At 46.0% G+C, this 24,900-nt stretch overlaps 1 protein-coding gene across 2 annotated transcripts in view; it reads left to right on the top strand.

The window, feature by feature from the left end:
* The window catches only part of CD82 (CD82 molecule), a 39,645-nt gene extending 18,861 nt beyond the window's left edge, over positions 1–20,784 (top strand). For both annotated transcript variants that reach the window (XM_032112496.1, XM_032112495.1), the window contains exons 2-9: positions 884–965; positions 6,336–6,408; positions 9,753–9,877; positions 11,031–11,105; positions 15,792–15,899; positions 17,570–17,761; positions 18,051–18,134; positions 18,645–20,784. In XM_032112496.1, coding sequence (XP_031968387.1) covers positions 903–965; positions 6,336–6,408; positions 9,753–9,877; positions 11,031–11,105; positions 15,792–15,899; positions 17,570–17,761; positions 18,051–18,134; positions 18,645–18,722 — 798 coding nt within the window. In that variant the 5' untranslated portion in view covers positions 884–902 and the 3' untranslated portion in view covers positions 18,723–20,784. The remainder of the gene's footprint in view (positions 1–883; positions 966–6,335; positions 6,409–9,752; positions 9,878–11,030; positions 11,106–15,791; positions 15,900–17,569; positions 17,762–18,050; positions 18,135–18,644) is intronic.
* The last annotated feature ends 4,116 nt before the right edge of the window (positions 20,785–24,900 follow it).

Genomic DNA, 24,900 nt, shown 5'->3' with positions numbered 1-24,900 from the left:
TCTGGGGAGGAAGGAGAAGCAGGAAAGCTGACAGAGCCACAGAATGGGTCATGGTGGAAGGGACCATCCAGTGGATCATCTGGTCCAACCGCCCTGCTCAGGCAGGGTCATCCTAGAGTGCATGACACAGGATTGCCTCCAGATGGTTCTTGAATATCTCCAGTGAGGGAGACACCACACCCTCTCTGGGCAACCTGTTCTGGTGTGTGGTCACACACACAGCAAAGGCGTTCTTCCTCATGTTCAGGTGGAACTTCCTGTGCACCCATTTCTGCCTGTTGCCTCTTGTCCTATTGCTTGGCACCACCAAGCAGAGCCTGGTTCATCCTCTGACACCCTCCCTTCAGATACTCATGGACATTGATGAGGTCCCCTCTCAGTCATCTCTTCTCTAGGCTGAACAGGTCTTACTCTCTCAGCCTGTCCTTATAAGAGAGAAGCTCCGGCCCCTTAATAATCTTTGTTGCCTTTAATAATCTGTGTTGCTACAGAAGCTCCATGCATCTGTCTTACTGCTGTCAGGGAATTGAAGTGGCTTGCATCACTTTCCACCACCAGTGGTAGCTAGGGTTGGTGTTTTGGTTAATGCCACTATTGCAAAGTCCATATAAATAGTGATGGAATTAGCAGTGTATTTGTGATTGAATCTGTTCCATAACTGCTGATAGCTCTGTGTCACTCTCCAGGAGATCTTGGCAGCAGTGGTGGTGGTATCCTGCCTTGCTGTCCTGAAAAGGCAACTCAGATATTCTATGCTGTCTGTGCACGTGCTCTGAGACCCACCAGATGATCCAGAGCTCTGCACAGGGTTAGGGTGTTGCTCTGAAGCTGCCCAGAGGACCTGTCCGTAACATAACGCATTGTCTATCTGCTTTCCCCTTAGGTCCTGCAAGTGAAAGAAGATGGGGTCTGGCTGCGTAAAAGTCACCAAGTACTTCCTCTTCCTTTTCAATCTCCTGTTCCTTGTAAGTATTGTGAGCATCTGTGGAGTAAGAAGGAAGGCCTGGACCAAAATTAGCTGGAAGATGGGGTTTTTTTGGGGTTTTTTTTGGGTGTTGGCCTAGTCTCTTCATTAAATAAAATGGCCACAGTTTTGGAAGGAGGGAGGGGAACCCCTGAAGCTGAGGGATGTCAGAGCTGCTGTGTGTGTCTCAGGTAAGCCAAGCAGCTCCACTCCCAGTACCCACCTGCTGCCTCCAGTGCAAACAGCTCCCTCCCTGTGCTGGGAGGAGAAAGCAGGAGTTACGGGTTCTTTCTGGGAGGAGAGTTGTTGTAACTACTTTCTCTGACACATCTGGAGCAGCAGCTGAACTGTCCCTGAGCAACAAAGCTACAAAGCCTGCCAAGTAATGGCAGTGCCCTCCTAAATAGGCCAGGCAGGCTTCAAAGAACAACTCTAATTTTGTTTGAGTCCCAGCGGCTGGTTTTGATTTGTAACAAGATGAATTAGTCCAAGTCTCCTGTTTGAAATGGAGTTGGGAGGTGGGGGAGACTGGGACAGGCTTGTCTGGGGAAATAAAACATCCCACTGGCTGCAGTCATTTTCAAGTGTGAGGCTTAGCAAAAGGTGAACTCCTTTTGGAACAGGTTGGGTCTGGGAGGGCCACACACATTCTTGCATGTGTCTTTCTGATGCTTAGATATTGTGTGACCTGTGGATGGTGATGGTACTCTTAGTGATGCCTTCCTGCAGTGGAATGGTGTAGTGGGGAAGTGCAAGGTTTCAGCTTTTCACATGTCAGCCAGAAAATAGCCTGTCTGATATCGTTATCCTTTGTGCAGTGTGTAAGGAAAAGGAAGGGTCAGGCTGGGAGAGGAGGGAGGGAAGTAAATCATGATAAGGTGAGCACTGCTTTCTAGTCTCTGTCTCTGTCCCTGCACACAGCTTCACTCCTGCTTCCTGCATGGCTACACTGTGCTGGTAGCACACAGGATGAACTTGAGGCACATCTGGATCTGGTTTCCCTTGGCTTACTGTGCTCGCTCTTTGCTTTCTGTGTTTACTTCCATCCTTAGTGTAGTTAACTGCAGTCTTATGGTCCGAAGCCAGAGGTGTTCAGAGCATCCATGGGGAAGGCTCTTGGGAGGGAGAGGAGAGGTATTTCAAGTGCCGCTAGGTCTTTCTGAGTATGATTTAGTCCACTTTAAAGATAGGAAAAATCATCTGAGTCCAAACCTGTCCTCCTACTAGTGCAGGACTCCTCTGCAGAGATCAGCATCCAGTCTCTCTCCTCTGTTGAAGTGATAAATTTTAGGCAGCATATAACAACCAGTCTACCCTGGGAGCTGTATTTGTTAAGACAGTGTTTGAGTCTTGCTGAAGCCCAGTAGCTGGGCACTGTCTGGTTTTCCTTTATGCCCAAACCTCGGTCTGAGTTCATTAGCTAATCCCTGCGTAGAGAAAGTTCTCTCCAAGAAAGCCAGCCTAGCATGTAGGAAAGGAGGAAGATGACGGCTTGAAATACTACAGTACCATACAACACTGTCACTGTTTCTGCTGTATGCTGTCAATGGTCATTGTGACATCTCTATTCCACGTTGGCTGTCTCTCCCTGCTCTGCTGAGCCGGGCATGGTTGCAGGCAGCCTGTAGGGATAGATGTGCTCTCGGGAGGCAGAGTTGAACTGCTTTGTTGGGCTGACCCACATCCGCACTGCACTTTCCTATATTTTGCAAGACTGTGGGGATGGCAGGTACTGAATCCATCTCTGGGTCCTGGAGATGTTTGAGAACTCCTGTCTGGGTGGCAAGTGATTTGAAGTAGCTGTTCTTTGTCTTGCGCACACCCTGCTCCAAGCCAGCTCCTCTGGTGTAACACCCAGACCCCCTCTGTCTTGTGGAAAGCTGATCTGATTCACTGAGCTGGGCCTGGAGAGCAAGAACTGTAGGGTAGGATGTATTGTGAGAAGGTCTGTGCTGACTGAAGGGAGAAGCTGCTTTAAATGAGCTCTTTAACCCTGCTGTGCAGCACAGGCACTGTCTTCCCCTCGGACTGCTCTGTCAAAGTGAGGTCTTCAAAGCCACTGCGTTCTGGCTGAGCTTGATAACTCTCTAGAGTGAAGATTTTCAGTGTGCTTCTGCCTTGACTGATGGCAGGCTTTTTGCATGTGCCAGATGTTGAGGAAGGTGGCATACATTACACCCTCCCTCTCATAGGAAGTAGTTGACCTGAGATGTTTTTCCATTGTTGTTGTTCAAGGTCTGAATTGGGGAGGGTAGTTGGTGATTCTTGAGCTTGTACAGTGTGGTAAAGCAATATTAGTCTAGCAGAGAAACTGCTTGTATTGCTGTGAGCTGTCAGCACAGACAGGTTTTGAATACCTTGTGCTGATTTCCAGAAGCTGCTGAGCTTTGGTGAAGAGAGTGCTTGTGCAAAGGTGAGCACTATGCTGCTGACAGAGCCCTGTGTCTGCTCTGACCTTGAGCTGAGCCTATGTGATTGTACCTTGTGCAGGCCAGCCCTTGCTGGCTAAAGTGTGTTCTTCAGCCTTGCTGGTGATTGAAGCCTTTAGAGACATGCTGGTGCCTCTTTTTAGAAGTTAGTCATTGAAATAGCACTTCTCCACAGCTTGAGGTCTGTGAGAAGGTCGCTTGCTATAGCTGAAGTAGTTTGGGGACTTAGTGGTATTTTGCAGTCTTGGAGCCTTAACTTCAGGGAAGGGTTTGACCTGCTTTGGTTAAAGGGAAGAAGGTTACTTGGATTGCCTGCCTGCTTGCTAGAAAAGATAGCAGATAAGTTTGGAGTATAATTTTAGTTTCCTAATCAGAATTTAACATGTCTACCTTCTTGGCTAGCAGACATGTGCTGCAGCACATGCTTCTCCTTAAAGGAAAAACAGGTCTGTGAGACAAGTTTAACAGTCTCTGGAAAGTATTTGTTTGGAATATATCTGTCTGTCGTACTTCTGACCCTTCAGTAAATGCAGCAGAAGGCTACCACCTAAAGCAAGAGCCTTTCTGTTGGTCCCTGTGCCAGTCTCAGTGTTACATCACGCAATCCGAGCATGAAGGAAAGCAGTGCTGGGCAAGGACAGCTGGGAACCCCCAGATATTCTTTCCAGAAAGATGAGTCAGCTCTATCACAGCTTAGTTTTTCCAAGCCCCTCTTGGCTAGCTCTCTGTGGGAAACTGCTGACCCTGTCTTGAGGGATCTGCATCTTTCTGGCTTGGGTGTAGAAGGAGATTTTGCTGAAACTGGGGGTGACACCTCCACCCCCCCAGGGAGGAGGGGAGGCATGTGTTCCCCATTTCAGAAGTTTACAGCAGTGGAGCAGAGGAATTAAACTCCATGGAAAGCAGATGTGTTTTTTTCTATGGAGGGTCTGAAGCCAAGCCAGTGGCAGAAGCAGCCTTGCTATGCAATGTAAACTCCTGAAGATGCTGAGCAGAGATACTATCCTCCTAGGAAAGTAAATATACTTTTGTTAATGGGACAGTGTTTTCTCCCTGTAGTTATTGTCTCCCTGCCTTCCCCTTGTAGTGTTTTCTGCAGCAGCTCCTGGCATATGCACAAGTTGTGGACTGGAGCAAGGATCAGAGTGAAAACAGGCCTTGGATAGTCTGAGCATCTCATAACAAATAACTTCCCAGGAATTCTGCTCAGCAGCCCTTCTGTGTTTTGTCAGCAACAGCAAAACTTAGGTGACATTTCAGGGTCAGTGAACCAAAAGGGATGTCGCATATAGCCCGGTTTGCATCTTTGTTAAGACAAATGTTTATTAAAACTATAGTTTAAATGTGAGACTGCCTTAAACTGTCTATTCAGCAGTTCTTGATACCACCACGTTTGAGAGAAATTTTTTAGGTGTCCTGGTTGTTGCATGTTCAAGGGGCCTTTCTAGCTTGATCAGCAGACTGAGCGTTGCGGGTGTGGCATGTTGGGACAAAAGGCAAGGGGGAATTCTTTTTTTCTGGGATACAACAGCTACGTGCTTTCTGAAGCTGAGTCACTGTGCTCTTCATAGGTGGGAACTTGCTTGATGACTTTCTAAAGCTGTCCCCAGAGCTGACTACATGTTGCACCTTCTGCCAAGATGAGACAGCTTGCAAGCAGCTTATTTCAGGCTGTGGCTTTATCTTTGTTCAGAAAAGCTTCTTTGTATGAGGAGCTGAAGCCTAGTGTAAACTTTCAAACTGCTGAGCCAATGCCTGTCCATACAACCCTCTGCCAGCTTGCTTCAGGTGGTGGTTTGGCGTTTTCCTTGTCTCCCAAGTGTTAGAACATTATCTAGTGAAGCACAGAATTGCAATCTCTCTTTAGCCCTGTTACTTTATTTCACTTCATCCTATCTTGAAATCCTGCTGACGTGAGAACAGCTTCTTGGAGTTCACTTGCAGTTCTTGTCTGCTCCTTGTTCCTTCAAAGCCTGTTTTAGACCTTTGCACAAGTGTTTTCCAATCCTAGTTGGCTGAACAGCGCAAGTTTCAGGTTCTTACCAAACCTGAAGACTTGCTGATACTTGAAAGCTAAAACAGAGCATGCTTGCCCCCACCTTTCTAAGTGAGATGAGAAAATGAGTGTGTTGCTTGACTGCTGAATTCAGTGTCTGGATTCAGCTGAGTCCTCAGAGGGGCATATTGCTCTGCTAATCCTTGCCCTAGATAAGACTGTGTGGTGAGCAAGGCAGAGGCCACGGCTAATGTTTCATAACTGTTGACTCTGTTGGGGCTCAGATGTGTTGGCTTGGGGGGCTGAGGTATTCTGGCACAAAGTAGCGGCCAATCCAAAATGCCTGAGCTTGGCTTTGGAAGGGGTGAAGCATTTTGCTCAAGGGAACCCGCTGCTGGATTTTTGTCTTCATGGTTTGAGGCCATAGCATTGTAACAGAGCCTGACAAGCCAAAGTTTTCCTGCCTGGAGAGGTTCCCGGTGCCAGATATCTAATCCTTTGTCAGCTATCTTCCAGCCTGGCCCTTAGAGTCACGGGTTTGTCTATTAAAAAAATATTTAAAATCATATGTGTTTGTCTTGTCTTGGTTCTTCACAGAAGCAATGCACTTACCTTTTGCTTCTGACAACAGTGTTCTAGCAGCAGGGTGTCTCTTCCTCAGATTGTTTTGAATGGTCCTCCTATACAACATCATGTGCTATGAAAATACTGTGTGAAAAACTGCCAAGCAGATCCTGGGGCTCCTGTGCAGTTGCCTGAGGCATTCTTCCTGGAGTTGTGCTAATCCTGTTTACTCTGGGAGGAGTACCGTAGGGGAGATGGGTGGGAACAGCAAAGGAATGATTGTTTTTAGTCTGGAAGTATGGATAATAGTGACTGCCTCCTCTTATTTGTCTAAGCTTATAATTTACACAAAACCATGTATGTTTTGTTCTTGCTCTTTCAGATTCTGGGTGCTGTGATCCTGGGGTTTGGAATATGGATCCTGGCCGACAAAACCAGTTTCATTGCGGTTCTACGTAAGACCGCGTTTCTTCATCTTCCTTCTTTTTCTGAGTTGTCTCTACTCTGGGGGGCTGTGTTTGACCATGGTGTAGTCAGGAATAGCAATACTTTTGTGCATGGTCTGTGGCCTGAGCAGTAACATGGTTTTTAGCAAGATGAGATTGTTATCAGGAATACGGTGAAAGGGAGCAATCATGGAGACACAGCATTCCTCTTAGTCTTGTGGATTGAAACACCAGGGCCAGACTGAGTGAGACCATTGCCTCTTCAACCAACAATCCAGATATTTTGTCTTGAACACAGGGGCTAATATTTCATCCTATTTTCACTGCATGCTCTGTGTTTCCACAATGGTTTCCTTATTACCATCATGTGCAAAGGCCCCCAATGCCTTAATGCAGTTTTGCTGTGCGAGTCCTCCATGCTTCCACTGCTTTCTTTCTGTAATGATCTATATTCAATTTGAATGTTTTAAATGCCAAAGAAAGTAAGTACCTGATTTTATTGGTGCTTTATGTACATTGAAAGTAAATGCTGTGTTTGTTCCTAAGCAGTGGAGGATGCCGATTTGGGGGGTGTGGCTGTGTGAAGTCTTTAGTGCTTTGACTTCTAAAACATACTCTTGTATACACTTGATGAGACTTACCGTGGGCATCAGAGGTGTTCTGTGTTGTGCAAGGGGCTTAGCTTCCTTTCCCTAAAGTCAGCCACAAACTTTGACTTGAGTCTTAACAGAGGGTCTGCTTTCTGCAAAAACCAAAAAACTAAGCTGGTTTTCACAGGACTGTAAGTGGCCTTTCACCAAATGAGTATCTCAGCTCTGTCTTTCACAAGATCCTCTTCCTTTGAGCTTTTTCCTAGAAACACTTCAAACTTTTCTGCTTGGTGGCTCTGGTTACTTGTTGTCACTACCTCCAGAATTGCTGAGTTGGGCAGCAGCCTCAGACAGTACAAGAGGGCTGCCTGCATGTGGGGAATGAACAGTACTGGCATTCGTAGCCCTGTTCCCAACGACACTGATTCTGCAAAGGGCTTTATCTCCCAAGCCCTGCTGAGCACCCTGGCCTGGTTTGGAAGGTGCTGGGTGGTGAAGAAGACACCCCTGCTAATACCACACATGCAGATACTGCTCCTTACTCTGCTTTTGTGCTGTGGCATCTGGCTTGCTCTTACAGCACTAGAAGGTCAAGAAGCACAACAAGGGGTGTTGGTTAATAAAGTGGGAGCATGAGCAGAAACAACTTTTAATACACGGAGGCTAAAAGGAGCCTGTTGTGGCCTGGCTGTTTGCAGTACCCCTTACAGTCTGAGGTGGGCTTAGTACCAGTGTGTCAGCAGCTGATTCCCTCAGGTTGATGGGTGTTGCAGCCACTTGTGGAGGGAGAAGTCCCTAAACTTGGCTCTGTTTCTTCCCATTTACTCGGAATCTCTGCTAACAGAGCATTTAAGGATTTAGTTTCCTTCCTGGAGATTTCCAGTATCAGCTCTCTCCCTGCCCCCTCACTTCCTTTCCCATGCCTTGCCCCTCTTTCCCTCTGCTTTAGTAACCTAGGCATCAGGGAGGGCACTCCAGCTGCTGCCAAAGGAGCCTGTTGTTCCCTTGCTTGGCTGCCTGCCCAGCGCAGGGAAAAACACGGAGTGACAGCAAACAAGCAGGAGTTGAACACCCTCAGAGCCTTCTCTTGCAAGATAAGACTATCGCAGATGAGAACTGCAAGTGTGGCTCCTGTCCCCTGACACTGTCAGTTTTCCAAGGGGCTTTTGAGTTGGAAATACCTTTTTCTTTCTTCTAATGGGAATTTGACGAAGCAACTGCTTTCTAGCAGTGTGGAGGTGCTGCAGCCTGGGCACTTGAACACTGACTTGTGTGATAGCTGAGCTGATTTTGAGGGAGGGAATAGGGTAGATTTGTGAAGGCCACTCCTGTAAGGCTGCTGCTTCAGTAAATGCTTTGCAGTATCAGCACGTAACCTGCACAGCAAGAGTCACAGAACTGGTGAGGAAGCAGGATCCTGGGGTTTGTGGCATATGTCCAGGCAGGGAGAGTCTGGCCTGGAAATTAATCAAGGCTGAAGTGATCTGTGTAGCAAATGGATCTGCTTCATTTCTCCATAATTGAACTTTCCTCTGTTCAGCATATTTTGGGGAAAAAAATTGGGAAGCTGGTGGCTTGTGCCAGGTATCACAAGTAGGAGGAAATATATATTTGGGGGGAAAGCATCAGCCTGGACTTGATTATCCTCCTTTAACATATTTCAGGAGGAGCTCAGAGGAAGCTTGCCTCCTGGGACTTCTTTAGTTCAGGAAACTAAATGCTGAGGTCTAAGAATGTTATTTTTATTAATCACTGGACGTACAGAATTCCCCTACACTCCGCAGCTTGCAGATTTCCCTATGTCTCTTTATGATAAATGAGGTTCCTAGTTACTGTTTCTAGACAGAGTATCTCTTCAAATTTTGTGCCGTAGTGATTGCTCTCTCCAATCCTATTCTGCAAGAAATAGTCTGCTGACCAACTCAAATGTAAGAGTTTTTCTTCTGTTGCTTGCAGTACTAAATGCTAAGGGGAGAGGGCTGACAGCACCAGCACGTCTGAAATAGTCTGACCTAAACTTGGTTGAAAAACTGTTGAGCATTAAAAAGTGCAGACATTACAAACAATAGCAGGGGATAGCTAAGAGGATTTGTAAAAGTAGCTAATTTGAGCATTATATCTGTTCTGATCCTGGAATAGCATCTGTTTGCAGGGTGCTGTGCACAGGTGCTGCAACAGCCTGTGGTAAGTGCCTGGCCACAAGCCATTCAGCACTGACTTGCTAAGTAACCTGTCACATCATCTGTGCTCGACACTAGCTGTAGCTTGCTTCATGTTTCACTCCACAGAGTTAGTGTGTCTCTGTGTTGACTGTAAGTGGCTAAGTGAAAACAGGATGGCTACAACAAGAAATAGTGTATTAAAAGTGAAAAGGCTGTCCAAAAAGGGGGTTTATGACTTGCAACAAAGCTTCTCTGAAGATAGCAAAGGGAATTGAAGCAAATAGTAGTTGTGGAGTAGATCATCTTTTATCTTACTCAAAGTACATTCATGAGGGAGTAAAATTTCAGTAAGGAGAAAACTTTCTCCAAACAAGGTCCATTTGTTTGGAGTGACCTTGAGTCTTCCAGACTCTGTAGACCTGCAGGATGGCTTTTAAGTTTACCTTCATCAAAAGACAACCACGTTTGTCACACCTCTATGTAGTCTCTTTGTAGCAGACAAAGACCATTATCCGTAGATATGGAGGCAGTTCTATAAATGGTGATGGCAGATGTTTTTTTTGTCAGTAGCTGATGTTGTTCTCTCTCCTGGCTCCTACAGAGATGTCATCTCCCTCCCTGAAGACTGGTGCATGCATCCTCATCGGTGTTGGGGCGCTCACCATGCTGATGGGGTTCCTGGGCTGTCTTGGTGCAGTCAATGAAATCCGATGTCTCTTGGGTCTGGTGAGAGTATTCATGCCTCTTTTAGAGCCAACCTTTAATACCTCTCCTGCAAAATATCTGTTGGATTATAGATGGGGCTTTAGTCTCCTGGGGAATGTTACTTCTGCTAGGTCAACTTGGATCTAGTTCTTAGTTTGCACACATTAAGTTCTCCAGCAGTCAGCAGACTGCAGCAGAGCTCGTCAGGCATTACTGATAATGAGCTCGTAACTCTGAATGAGAGAGGATGTCACTGACACTTTCTGCACACAGGGGGTTGAGGACTGCCAGCTGAGAAGTGTACCCTGTCCCCCTCACCCTGACTTCCCAGTTGGCACTGCGCTCTCAATGGTGGAAGAGCAAGTTTCAAGGGCAGTGAAAGACAAGAGGAAGAGTGACAGTGTCCTGCTGTGTTAGATCTGTGGAAAGTGCAAGAGTCAAGAGAGACCCAACTAGGAATGTCCTGTGTGTCAGGACCTCTCTTCAAACAGTTAATCTCTAGGAAATTTTCTGTCCATGATGGGTGAGATGATACCAGCTTCATACATCTCAGCCTGCTACTTGACTCTGGCGTATTCAGAGCACATCTGTATTGGAAACCAAGCATGGCACACATTGTGTGCCCTGGTATTAGGAGCATCTCCTAGTCTAACAATAGTAACTGCCACCACTTAAAAGTAACCTCAGCAGTTTGCTGCTGGATCTTAAATTTAGATCCTCAAACAAATTAAATAGAATTTTTAAGAAAGGTAATTGATTTAAAAAAAAAATTAAAAAGGAGGTTTGTAAAATTGACTCTTTTTTCTTTCTGTTGAGGCTTGGGGTAGGCAGAGTCCAACTGATTGACTGAGCCCACAATGGTCTGGGAATGGAGTTGGATGTGGGAGAGAGAGTCCTAGCTGGAGTGACACATGCAGAGAGTGCTTGTAAACCCTTTCCCTCCTGAAGCCTTTCAGTTGGCCTGATGGGAGAAGTGCTGAACTGCACTGGTCTGATGTTGGTGCTTGTACTTAAGCTTTTTCCTGGAAAAGCATTGTTGATAGCAGAGTTTGTCTGCAGGCAAAGAGGTGTTAGCTCAATGTTGTAATTTCTCTTGTATATGAAATTTTATTAACTTTTATGTACAGACCTTTCTAAAGACTGATAGTGATCATCTATTGTTTTTTGTTTCCAGTACTTCACCTGCCTCATGTTAATCCTCTTAACTCAGATTGCTGCTGCACTGGTCATCTACTTCCAGAGAGAAACGGTAAGTCTTTATTACTGTGTGTCTTTTCCTTGGTCTTGGCTTGGGAGAAGGGTGACATCTAGAAATTCTTTCTTCCAAACTGGGCTGTACTGTTAGCAGGCATAACTGGACTCTCTTTTTCTCTACCCCAGATTAATAGCTTTGCTGTTTGATTTTTCTGTATCTGTCTCAACAGTGCTGCTTTCTCAAGGATTATGAAGCTTTATTTGGTATGCAGGCTTTATTTTTGGGTAGTGGGAACAGTGGGGGAAAAAAAAGTCCTGGAATGCTTTAGACCACACGTCCTCTTGGTCCTGCTGTAGACAATTATTTGGGCATGTAGTTGCAGTGGTTACTACCATGTTGCCATCACTGGTGCCTTGCGGAGTTACCAGCCTGAGCGCTTTTTTGACTGGTCTTCCTCCTTGTTCTGTCCTTTCAGTCTCTCTGTATCAGTGTGTAGAACTCTTCTTGGAGGAGCTGTCCTCTTTCCCCAGGAGCAAACCCAGATATCTGGTGGTTCCTGTTCTACAGCTGGAGCTTAAAGCCAAGTGGTTTAATATTTTGAAGTGGATTCCTTTGTCAGGAAGGCAGTTTCACAGTGTGTGCTTCTAGAGCTCCAACATGCTCTGTAGTGTAAAAGGAAATAATTTTTGAGCTACCTAAGTGCATTGCAACAATCCATCCTAGCTATAGGTTTCCTAGCCAAGGCAGTGCCTGGTCAGGCCTTCAGCTACTTGACAGCTAAACTGGGAGCCACATTTATGCAGCAGGAACAAGTTATAGCTGTGGGGTCACTATTGGCTTCTGGTACCAGTTGTGGGTAACCCTGTCCTTGGCTACATAACTGTATATCTATACCACTGTTTGGCTGTGCTTGCCTCTCCTAAGCCAACCCTTTAGCTAGATGCTTACAGAAAGTAGAATGGTTGAGGAAGTTATGGATGGGGCCTGGTGGAGAAGTTTGGGGGCAGGGGGAAGGTACGTGCCACCAGCAGAGCTGATCTGAGCTTTGTACTGTGGTGACTGTGAGCAGCTGTTGGCTGGGTTCCTTGCCAAATGTGGTGTGACCATAGCTTGCTCTCTGGGCTGGCAGAAGCTGAGAGAGAAACTAAAACAGTGACTAAAACTGGTGTGTAAAGACGATTCTCAACGCAGAGCTCTGACTAATGCAGATGTGGAGGTGGGGGGATGGCCATTCCCCTGCAATGGGGAAATGTGACTTCAGATCAGGAAATTCTGTATCTCTGTTAGCATTTCTCTTCCAGCTGCCAATCTACTCTAGAAAACTCCAACTTTTAAGCTGTAGCTCTTCACTTAAACCTCAGTCAGACCAGGGAGAGTTTAAAAGTGCTGGGGGTTGTTCTGCACAGCTGTTGGAGCCGGAGTGACTGAGATCATCACTTGTACAGGTCTGGGAGAATGGTCAGGGAAGCTGGGCTTTGAACGGGTGTTCCTGTTCAGTCCCTAATGTACAAAATTAATGGAAAAGCTCTTCTAGAGCCATTCTGTTTCAGGGATCCTCCAAAGTACCTGCCTAGAGCACTAAGAAAAACTGTTTGAGGAAGGTCTTGGCTGAAACCTCCAGCACAGAGGTTTGGGGCTGCACTTCAGTGCTGCTGTGTGAGTTGCTCTGCTTCACTGGCTGTACGTCATCTCAGGGCAGCTTGGAGCATAGTGAGGCACACTGAAACTGCTCAACAGCCAGTCCCTAGATATCTATTGTGTTCTTTGTGTTTACTTCTTTCTGACTTCAGGAACTTGGTTAGATAGAAAACAAGGAATAGCAGGAGTGAAGGAAAGGATTTCGGATCCAGAATGTAACAAGGTGATACTCACTCCTTCACTTGTAACTGAAGTATTTATTTGTATGGATTCACTTGATGTTATTGTTGGCATATCTGTTCCTTTTTGGTGTCAAAATCCTCCCCAACACTGAAATATGAAAGTAAACTGAAACAGAGTTAGTGTAACTGTAAAAGGCTGGGCCTCTGACAGGGAGGCTGCTGCTTTGCCTCTCCCATGGGCATTGTTGGAGGAATGCCCCTTCAGACTGGAATTGCCCAGTACTTCTGGGAGGATGTTGATGCAACATAAGTTTCCCTACATTTGCTGATGACTGAAACTGTGAGGTGGGGTTTTTTTATGGACAACAAAATAGTAACATCATAAATGTTGCAAATGATACTCTACTACCTGACCTGAATGTTGATACTCACCTACTCACAAGCCCCTAAACAGAGCCTGGGCAAGTTCTCTCTTGGCCTAGTTCACACAGTTCTGTGCAGCTTGGCTCTGAGTGCCTTGAGTAAAGGAGAACAGTGGTGTTTTGGGAATAGCCCTACTTGCTAGCTATTGTTTGCAGCAAACAGGCCTGTGTGATTGCATGCAGTGACTTGTCTGGTGCTATGGACTATGCATGAGTTTCAGAATCTGAAGTGACAAGGTAGAGGAGAGTCCCTCCTGGTTTTTTGAGCCTAGTTTTGTGTCCAGCCTAGATGCTAATAAATGCTGAGGGAAGGATCTAGCTTGTGTCTGACAGGGACAGGATAGATGACTGACAGTGTCTAATAGGGGAAGAAGCCTGCGCAATCCATTCTGTGATCGAAGATCTGCTCTTGCCTCTGGCATTCAGCCTTCCCCATCCCCTGCTTCAGTAGCCCATGGGATGGGGAGACTGACAGCCTTGCTGCTTTCTGTCAGTGAGCTGTGCCTGTGGTGCCTAGGATCTAGGTGCCCCTTCTTTGAGGTGGTGGCATTGTGCCTTTCTGACAGTGTGCTTGCTAGAGCTGGGAAGGAGCAAGAAGCCCTGAAAGCAGTGGTAGCCATTTCCTGAGGCATTTATATCTCACACAGTACTGAGTCCTGATAGCTTTAAATGGGTGAAGATGTTGAAAGCCCAAGGGTTCCCTGTGCCTCTCTAGGTTGTTGCTCTTCAGTTTTTCTCTGCCAGGTGCTCCCTCTGCACCAGCTGCAGGTGCTTGTGTTTTCCCTTTGGGCTGCTCTGCCGGTTAAACCCACAAGCAAGCTGCCTGTGTGTGTGCTCTCCAGAGCTGTGCCATTGTTTGCATAACATTCCCCCTCTCTCCGATTGCTTGCTGAAACACCTAGGAATGCCTGATTTTTTTCTTTAATTTGAAATGCCTCACTTTTTGAAACAAGAGCTGTTTGCAAGACTTCTTGCCTGTTCTTTTGTAAGAGTGAGGGCAGAGCAGACACACAGCTTCCCTATGTAGCTGTGATTGGGGGCATCAGGTTCACGTCCTGTCTTTGCTTGTGGTGGGGTTCTGGGATTCTTGCAGAAGTGACACTAGGCTCCATCTGACCCAATAGCTAAGGGGCTAGATGGGCCCAGGGTAGGAAAACCAACCCAGCTCTCCTTGCCTCCCACTGCATGTGGAGCAGCAGTGTGCAGGAGGGGTCAGGGTGGCAACGCAGAGGTTCAGTAACTGATAAGGCTTATGGCAGCAGCCAAGGCCAATCTCATTAGTGAGAACCAGGTCAGGTTGCCTTGATTTGAAGGGAAGGAAAAAGGGAAGTGAAGTAATTAAAAGGGGAAGAGCTAGACATCATGAGAAGAAAGATCATGCAGCTCCCATCTGTCTGGCCTGACATAGCTGATCCCAGTGAACTGAGCTGCAGTTTTCCAAGGAAGAAGAGTTGCTGATATAGAGAAGCTTCTCTTAACGGTAGGCAGTGCATCCTCTTACTGAGTGTCCTGGTATTTGTCATGGTCATTGAAAATGCCTGATAGTAGAAGAGAAGAGAAAACCCATTTCCACTGATTTGAAATATGCTGTAGCACCACAGTCAAAAAGGTAATATGTGGGATGGGAACATCATAGTCCTTAGGCTGATATAACTCTATCCTATCCCTCAGGCAGTCTAATGACACTTTTTTCCAACCTCTTGTTAATCTGGGTCTGTCCTTAACAGTCCTCATGTACAGGCTGGTTAAGAAGAGCTTCAGAAGGAGGTGGGAAGGAAAAAGGTGAAGACGTCTGCCAGGTGGTGGCTTGCACTTCTCATCAAACTGAAGGGTGTTGTAAATACCTCTGGAGAAGGAATGGTGGTGAAGGGATGACTTGATACACCGAACATTGTGATAAGACTGTTAATGAGCAGTTTAGGTAGTTGTAATACTTCCTGTCCTAATATAGAAACAGCAGTTGTGGGAGTTTGGGGAGAGGTAGATCAACACCTTGTGAAAAAGGCAAGTTTCCACCAGCTGTATATCAGAAAACCCATCTGCATTCAGGAGCAGAGTGGCTCACAGCTTCCCTGAGCAGTGGCGATGAACTGCAGTGGCTGAGATTCTGGACCAAGGTCTTGCCTGCAGTACGAGGTTAGAAACACATGACCTGTGAGTCCTTAAGGCAATGTTGTCCTTCAGCTTGCACTTACTTTGCACATCTGTCTCGTCTGGGGCGGGCAGTTAGTCATTCAGCCTGTGTCTTAGCAGGATAACCATACCCAGTTCTGTTTCCTTATTGCTCATCAGGTTTGTACCCTTTCCCTGTGCCCACGCAAGGACTTGCTGGTGCTTTGGCTGTTGCAGCAGCAAAGCTGCTGTTCTTACCTGTACTTGTTAACGTTTTGCAGTCAGCTTTTATGAGTGACTGTAGCTTTACATATGTATCTGAAACACCGAAGAAAAGGCTACAAGAATTGGTAATCTAGCTCTCCTGCCTCTTTTTTTCTTGCCAGCTGAAAGTTGAGTTGTCCGACATAGTTGTGGATCTGATTAAAGATTATGACCCTTTGAATGAAGATAAGAGGAACTTGCAAGATGCGTGGGACTATGTGCAGATGCAGGTGAGTCCTGGGGGGCAGCAAGAGGTAGATGATGCTATTTGCCAGTGCAGGCAATGACCTTTAAAGCTAGGCTGAGGACAGAGAAACAACTGTTGCATGTTGATCTGGCTGATCTACAAAGTGGCCTGTGAGGTTTGGTGCCTGCAGACTAGAAAATGGTCTGGCTTGCTGCTTCTATGTCAGACCTTGAGCCATTCCTGCATGCTGCGTGTTAGAACTAGGTAGTGTTGGCTGCATGGCCTAATGTATCCAATCTGTCAAGTGGTACTCCAACACTTCTCTTTGTTCTGCTGGGCCTCCTGAATACTAACATGTGTGAAAAACATTTTTCACATGATTTTTGTAGCAAAAAGTCCCTAGTTTATTACCAGGCAAGTCAGCAGCACCACCTGCCTTACTACTTGGTACATGTTGCTTGCTTATTGTGATGGTTCTTCTGCAAGTATCAGCATTCTTGGGAGCCGTCCAACTGCCCATGGTTTCTGTTTTAGCATCAGGGTCAGCACTTGAGCAGCTAGAGAATATTCAAGCACTCTGGAGTCATGACAGCTGTTTACTGCCAAACCACAAGCTTGAGAGCTGGCTGGCTGTTGTGGTTAAATACATACCCAACATGGGACTGATGTGTAGTAAGTACAAGTAACAGCATTTGTCTTCTGTCTGTTCTTTGGTCTGCAAAACACTGACCTGCAGTATTTCTCCTCCTTGGAGAATGATTTATGTGTTTTGTCACTGTAGTTGCAACTCCTTGTTAGTGAACTCAAGAGAAGCCTCAGTCTATTGTGGAGAGAGGCTTGTTCTTGAGTCCTTCTTTTATGTAGGAACAGAAGAAAAATGTTTTGCAGAGATGGAGAGATCGAGTGTTAGGGGTCTATGTCGTCTCACACATTGGAGTTAGCATTTGAAAGAGGGTGGGGTTCTGTAAACCAGTCTTGGAGTTAAAGTCCAAACTTCTCGTGAGGGAGAGGTAGTTCCTTCTGGAGGCTGGGTCTTCACAACCCTCTTTTGGAAACCAAATGCTTGTCCTGGTGTGAGTTTTCAGCTGTTTGTATCTCATGTCTATTATAAGAGAAACATGACCTTTCCTTTCTGAGCAGAAAAGGATTTTCCCTAAACTTCTTCCTTGACATTGACAGACAGCCTTTCTGCTCTGTACCACTGGGCAAGCACAGTGATCCATGCTTAAGATCTTACTCCTTGCTAGACTTCCCCATGTGCTTTCCCCTCCAGCAAATAGGGTTTTATCACGTGGCTCTGTAGGAATGTAAGTGTTTCTTTGGATGGAAAGTTTTCCCCATCCCGTGCTCCAGCCGGTCCGTACTACATCCAGGTGGGCACTGGCGTGCAGTGATGTGCTGGGGCTTGGTGGCATGGGAACGCCACCGTGCGGTGGCTGCTGCTGTCCGCGGGGCCACAGCTGAGACCCGGGGCCCTTTAACTCTTGTTTTGCTAGCAGAATGACTCTTTAGTAGGAAATAATGTCCCTGTCTTCTGGACAGCTCTATACATAGGCAACCGGGGTGGTGTTTAATGCAGCTAATTTGTGCAAAATGTGTGCAAATGACTTGTTTCACAGAGAGCTCCTGAGTACTTCTGCCTGCTTATTTTCACATGCAGCTATCTTACCAGTGCAAAGTGTAACACTGTAATGACCTCTTTCCCATTATTAGATTTCCTGCTGTGGCTGGACTGGAGCAGAGGAATGGGAAAATAATGAGATTCTTAGGAACAAAAGCAATACTGAGTATCCGTGCTCCTGCTCCAATAGATCTAAGGACTTAGTGGAAGGAAGAGGTTTCTGTGTTCTGGATGACCCTGTCAATAGCACTGCAACATATGCTGACTGGCCTGTTCATGAGCAGGTGAGTGGGCATGTCTGGGCCCTGTGAAGCTTCCACTGAAGCTGCCTTGTCTTTGCTCCCCTGAAAATTTAGAGCACTTCTTTCACGTCCTTATTGCTTGAAGTACCTGGGGAATTTGGGGCAAGAGGGACAGAGTGACGGGGATCCTGCCCTTTTCTGCAAAAGCTTCCATGAAACATGGTATAGCATGTAACTGGGATAATTCCTGTGTGCAAAGATATGTTACAGATTTTCAGTTTTGAGATATTTGGAATCATACCTCTTCTTTGTGGCCGTGTTTCCTCTATAGGGATGCATGGATGGTGTAGAGCAGTGGCTGAAGGACAACCTTGGTATCATTCTTGGTGTTTGCACTGGTGTTGCTGTTGTAGAGGTAAGTCACTTCCTGACATGAACCTATACAGTCTTATCATGGAGACTCTTTTAAAGGCAAAGCTGTTTTCTCAAGTGATTGACACCTGGTTTTTAATGGCAGTGCAGTTCTAGCTCTTGGTTGTGTCTGCCTGGACCTTTGAACTCTGCTTTTATTGATTGGATTAAAAATCAAACAAAGCCTTGTCTGCTTGTAGTTCCTCCTGCTGTATCTGACTCTTGGCAATTCTGTAACCAGAATACCGAGGCAAGCAAAATCCCACATTAATGAAATCCCACTTGTTGCCTTAAGAAGCCCATGACATAGATTGCAGATGAAGGCACATCTTTATGAAGCCCAAACTTTTGTCATTCCAATTATTGCATTTGCCTTGCGTTGCGGACTAACTCCGTTCACCTGTGTGGTGTCATTAAAAGATGTTCACTGTATTTTGCTCCCCTGTATCACCTGTTCTTCCCACCTTACCTGTCTGGTTGCTGATTTTGTTCCCATTCTTCATACTTATTCCAGCTGCTGGGGATGATACTGTCCATTTCGCTTTGCAAGAACATACACAGCGAAGACTACACCAAAGTGCCCAAGTCTTGAGTTGGCTGGCTCCAGAGCTACAGCACCACAGAGAAAGGAGCAAACAGAACATTCCTGCCTCATACCCAGACTGTCCAACCATTGACCATTATTCCTGTGACATCCCATTTCTGATACCACTCTGCTAAGAACTTTTAGAGCTGCAACACAGCCTGATCTTCTGGCAATAGGGCCCCTGGGCCACCTGCATCCTGCCTCTGGATTGTTTCTACTTCAAGAAGCAGAACTTAAACTGTCTCATATCACATGAGACACCAATTAACCTGAGGGGACAATGCTTTTGCTGCCTGCTCCATGTTAAACAATACTATTCATATCTTCATTCTACAACCCCACTGGGCCTAACATACAGCAACATTTCTCCCCCTTGCTCTTCTCCTGCACATCTTTTCACCTCCCCCCTGAAGTCCCATGAGCTAGGAATTCTGCTGAGATTCCAGTGCTTTGGTAGCTTCACTTGCTTCACTGACTTGTGGTGATAACTAGTCATGCTTTATAGACCTTCTCGTTCCTTGCAGTTAACCTGATTCAGCTCGTCCTATGCATCTTCCAGCCTAGGTTCTCATCTGAAATACAGAGTGCTACTGTCACACTTGCTTCTCCTGTTTCTGGAGTCAGCTATGCCTTGCCTTCAGTGGAGCTCTTCCCTTTGAGCATGATGAGAAGCCACCGGGAGGGAGCCAAGCCTGCCTATTTATTCCTAGTGGGACCTGGCAGATTGTGGTGGTGGTGCTCAGCTACTGCTGGAATGGATCCCTTGGGTTTTGGATTTGACACTTTACCTTTTCCTCTCCCCTAGCTCTGCTTTGCTGGCTCCTGTCAGCTTGGAGGTACTTCAGAGACTGCTGCATAGTGTGCACTCAGCCCCAGGCTGGCTCTGCTGGTTGCATTCTCGGGTTGCCAACATTATAGAGGTTACAATTAATTTGATTTTTCCCCTGCTCCTTCATGAACATAAAATTTGTTAGCTGTGGGTTTAGATATCAGTATGGAGGGATCTGACTGGATTGCTGATGCTGTATATTAGAAATATCACTGCTATCAGTGCCCAGTATAGGTTGTGTAGTTTGGATGTAAAGACAAATTGCTTTTATTTCAGTTGTCCATTTTTCTGACTCCACTGTGGTCTGGAGCCATGGCTGCATCCTGAGTTCTGCCTCAAGTGCCAGCACTGCAGCAGAGAAGTAGCAGGTTCTGCAGTTGTGCAGGCTGCAGGTTTCTGTGCTAATGGCTGGGCCGTTTGCTCTATTCTACCAGTGGCCAGCAGCAAAGAGTGGTGTAGACCAGTAGAAAGTAGGAAATGCACATGAAACACTGCCCCAACTGCTTACATAAGAGAGCTGGGTGCAAATCCTCACTCTTGGAGGTGTCCGAGGCACAGCAGATTTCCTGCTGTTACACATGGTACAATCACCCTGACATCAGGAAGTTGTATGGGAGAGAAGTGGGTGGTCCTTGCCAGGGATCTGTTACAAGGTGCTTGGTGAGAGAGCCTTTGCCTTACAGAGGTGGTTCCAGGACTGTCTCTGGTCAGGGGTGGGGCAGGTAGTAATAACACTCACAGCAGTTCCAAGGGATGGTTTCAGTACCTACTTGGTTTTCCTTCTGGGAAGAAAGCTTGGTGCAGGGGATCAGGGCCCCAGCAGTGGGTCCCTGCTCTGTCCTCATCTTTGGAGAGAGCAGTGACTGGGGAGAGTAGCTATGACTGGGTAACTGGTTTTTATGGAGGTCTGATAAGGCTTTGCAATTTTGAGATATCTGCCCCTTCCTGCACAGATCCTTCAAGCTGACCTTTGCTATAGCAGAAGGCACCCTTAGCAGTAAAGCTTGCTAGCTTTTGTAACACAAAGTCTATTCTATAATGTGTTCTTATTTGTAAGATTCTTGTTCAGTTACAGATGCCAATGCTGAGCAGCAAGTAAAAAGGAGCCCATTCTGGGAATTCCTTTTTTGTTTTTGTCTGTTTTTAGCAATATCTTCCTACTGGAAGAAATGCATGTACAGATATAAAAGTCTAGAGGGTGAATATTTCTGTAATAAAGACTTTGCTAAAAAATATGTATCTCTGCCTATGACTTGTGCATCGAAGTGTTTTCCCCCTGCTTCCTCTCCGCCCCTTTCTGCTTTACATACAGATTACTGACATCTTGTTTGTTCAAGGTATCAAAAAGCTGGTCTGGGCACATGTGTGAGATCCGCGTGGACAGTGAAGATACTGCCCAGCAGAGGGAGGTGACAATTTTTCTGGGCTGCATTCTAAAGGAAACTTTGTCTTGTTTTATGAAGTATGTTTGTCTTATGGTGAGCTGAATGAGTGGTAGTTCCTTGAATTACCTGCTATCTCCTAAGCTAAGTATTTGAAGATGTTGCTTCAAACCTGCACAGTCTGCAGTCATAAACCTTGAGGACTAATTCTGATAAAATACAAGCTTGCTGCTATGCCCACTGTGCATACAGCTCTTGCTAGCTTAACTATGTAATTTTTTCCTACTCACCTTCAGTAGGATTCTGCCTCCAGGCTGCTATTTAAAAAAAGGTTCCTCAGCCCCTGCCCTGCCACTGTGAGGAAGAAGAAAGCTAGATAGCCATTTTCAGTAGTTTGTGTCCCCACATGCTGATCTTGACTGAAAAGCTCTTGAGAAGCAGATAGACCAAATACATAAATCTTGCTTTTGTTACCTAAGCGGCTGAGAAATGGATGTGAGCTAGATCTCAAAATTCCTTCAGATCCTGCTCCATGTTGGTGCACCTGGACATTTAAAATGGCTCAGAAGAACCTAAGGTAGTGTGCTAATGAATTTTACAGCTGTTGCTGTTGGAAGTAATAAGCATGACCTAAGTCCTCATACATGTTTGAAGAAATAGAATGAAGTTTGCAGAGAAGGTACTGGGGTGTTACCAGCAAACACTGGTGGCAACTGCTCTAAGTCCAGACTTCAGTAACGCTGACCAGATGAATGCAGAGCAAGAGGGGCTTAAATGGATCCTGGAGCCACAGTAGGGTGCAATGATCAGTCCTAGCTGTGAGTACAACTTGTTCCTTTAGGCTGTCCTGGCTGTGCTTGAGGAGATCTTGGTTCTTGCTCGTAGGGAGTCTCTCCTTTCTGGTTGGTTTCCCGGAGCACCCTGCTTTAATCAGCTGGTAATGCTTTCCCAGGGCGCCACTTCCTGGCAAAACTGCCAGCCCTGATCTGATGGCTCCTAGGTAGGCAAGGGCGCTGCTGGTTTCCATTCAGCCTGTTGTGGAGCGGGACAGAGAAAGTAGGGAAGGTGAGGACAATTGCTCGTCCGCAGCTTAGGTCCCCCAACTGCCCGAGCTCTGTGGAAACCACTTGCCTTTGGCCACTGGAGGGAGGTGTTCCACCAAGAAAACCCAGCCTGGGCTGGTCCCAGGGGAACGAGAAGATGACACTGATCGCTTCCTTCTGCTCCCGGTTACTCCTGGCAGCAGGGTAGCTAAAATAACTTGTAATTACAAATGTATTCTCCTTGTAAACGATTTGTGCTACATGCTTGATATTTTTAGGGATAATTTTCCCTTCCATTTCTTGGAGAAGAACACAGATATTTTATTGTACATCTTCCACTACTGTGAGAGTTGTGTTTCTTTCTTGTGTTTCTGCTCTACCTAGCTCTGGAAGTTCAGCATGAGGCAATTCTCATGGTTCTTTCCTTGTCCCCATTTTTTCCTGTTTCCCTCCATGCTCAATTCCTTTGAGTTGGCAGTCTGTGGGGAAGGAGAGAGCATTGAATACTTATAAATCTGATCTAAAAAAGATCCCTGGAAAAATGTCCTCAGACCTTCAGAGAGCATGAAATCTGCTTCTGCTCCTTGGGCCAGGCTCCCAGCTGCTCTCCAGAGGTGAACGTTTGCTGCTGGAACTAGAAATCAAACTAGCACTCAGGCTTCTGGGGAGCTGCAGTGTTTGTCTAGCAAAGCCCACAGCGCCAGCCTCTGCAGAAGCTCAGCACATGGAAGCATTTTGTGCTAGCCAATAAGCTGCTCTATAGCCGTCCCAGGCCAATAATTAATATTGCAAGAGTAGAGTTGTGACCGCCCTGTGGCCTGAAGCAAGGCCCCTAGTAATGAACTGGTGACGTTCCTCATTCTGTGTGATCGTGAAGCACTCACGAGCTGCTATAATTCTTTCCATGAGGTGTTTTTTTCTTCTGGAGAGGGAAGAGGAATTGCATTAGTTAGTGTGGCTATGGGTAAGTGTATAGGTTGCAGTGCATCTTGTTTTCTGTATGGCACATACTCAAATTTAACATGTGGCAGCTGTTCTTTTCCCTGTAATTCTCCCATGTGTGGTGGTGTGGCTGGTGCCTGCCAGCTTTGTTCAGGATTTGGGCTGAATGTGGTAGACTTCAGAAAAGCCTGGTTTCTGGCTGCCAAAGGCCAGACTGCAAGTGGTGGTGTCAGCCTCTGTGACGTTGGGGAAAGAGGAACAGGCAGCCACAGGGGCTCACTGCCGAAAAGCTGAAGGACCCTGGGATTCCCACAAATGCTACCACTCAATGCCATAAATGGAGAACATAGCCTCAATTATTCATGGTCTGGCTCTATCCCATTAGCCTCTGAGACTCTGCTCTAGTCTTGGCCTTTTATTAAACCTCAGCTAGCAGCCAGGATTTCTGAATGACATCTTAAACCAGGTTGATACTAAAAGCTTGTCAGTGTAAAAATCTACCAGCATGGAAGTCCTCAAACATTTGTAAACTGGCAAAAGGCCCTTAGCAAAAAATACGCAATTAGTGAACCAAAGCTATTAGTAAAATGCTGCTAGTAAGGTACTAAGTGTGCTTTAGCCATTGTAAACAATTTCTAGCAGGTGTGTGCTGGCAGAGTTCATGCAACTTGTTTGCCTTGTGGCAGGAATGTTCTCTGCCAAACATTGGAAATTACCTTCTCCTAAGTAAATTCTGTAACCCTGGCCATGAATTCTTTCTTCGCACAGGTATAAATTTCCTGCTTTCTCTCCTCTGTGCTCCTAATAATACAACTGACTGGGGTTTGTGTGCTGTTTGGCTTTTGTGGGGAGGGATTAGAAGAATATTGGATGCTGTGTACCTGGAGAAAAGTTATTCTCAGTTCTCTGGGCAAAAAATATTACCTCCATTTAAAATAGGGGTTTAAGAGAAGGATAATACTCCACATAGTACATAGATGCTCTATAAGGTATGGAATCTGAGGGGGAAAATCCTGCTTTAGGCTCCAAGGATGGTATTTTTACGCACTTGAATTAAATTTCGCTCTGGCATCTTCTTTCCTGTAACTCTCTCACTGATGAGTGGTGTCGTGGAGTAACTCCTCTGTCCTCAACAATCCAGAGTTAAGCAGAAAGTATGGAAACCTACTTCCATAACAACAACAGGCCCTATCTTTAGTAAACAAGAGAACGTTTTCCTTCCCACCTATAGGGTCCAGATGTTAGTAACTCCCATTGCTTCACAATGTTCCTTTGAGCAATGGCAGCAGCTCAGGGATTATCCTGATTCTGCTCTTCATTCTGAGAGTGTTCACCAGGTTAGGAACTATACCAACATCAGACCTAGGCCTCCTGCAGGACCCCAGATCCTCACTATGACACCGGAATGCCAGACCTTTTCCTTCAGGTGTCTCTGGCCAGCATTTATCTGCTGTTCATAACCTTAAGTCTTCTCCGTGTTGTCTGTTCTTGTCCAAACAATTTTCCTGGAAGTTCTTAGTCTGCAGTTCTTCTGGAATCTGTCTGCCACCATCAGGTAACCAGTTCCAAAGCAACAGTTGTGACAGTGCTAGAGATCAGAGGACTCTGCACCAGACTTTTTCCTTCTTTTTGCCCTCCTTTGAGTTACAGACTGGACATATGGAAGTTCTTCAGAGACAGCAAGAATCCCAGAGCATGTGATCATCTGAATGGCTTACCCAGCATGCTTCCTGGGTATTTTCTACATAGCACTTCTGGAAACTATTTAGGGTTTACTAGGGTGGAAATGTGAGGTCCTGTCATGTTATAGTACAGGCATGTGCTTTGTGCACTGAACTTGCAAAATGATGTCAGAATAGTATAACTCATGCAGTGATGTCTGCAGACAGCCTGGAACAATAACCCAGTACAGTGCAGACCTTTAATTTTGGCAGAGGTTGTTTCACGATACTCTTAAGTATTCGAAAAGAAGTTGTTCTTTTAATATG

The sequence above is a fragment of the Corvus moneduloides genome, chromosome 6 (assembly GCF_009650955.1).
Source record: "Corvus moneduloides isolate bCorMon1 chromosome 6, bCorMon1.pri, whole genome shotgun sequence".
Classification (NCBI taxonomy): domain Eukaryota; kingdom Metazoa; phylum Chordata; class Aves; order Passeriformes; family Corvidae; genus Corvus; species Corvus moneduloides.
Note: the sequence above shows the minus strand (reverse complement) of the source record. Positions and strands in the feature narration are given on the sequence as shown.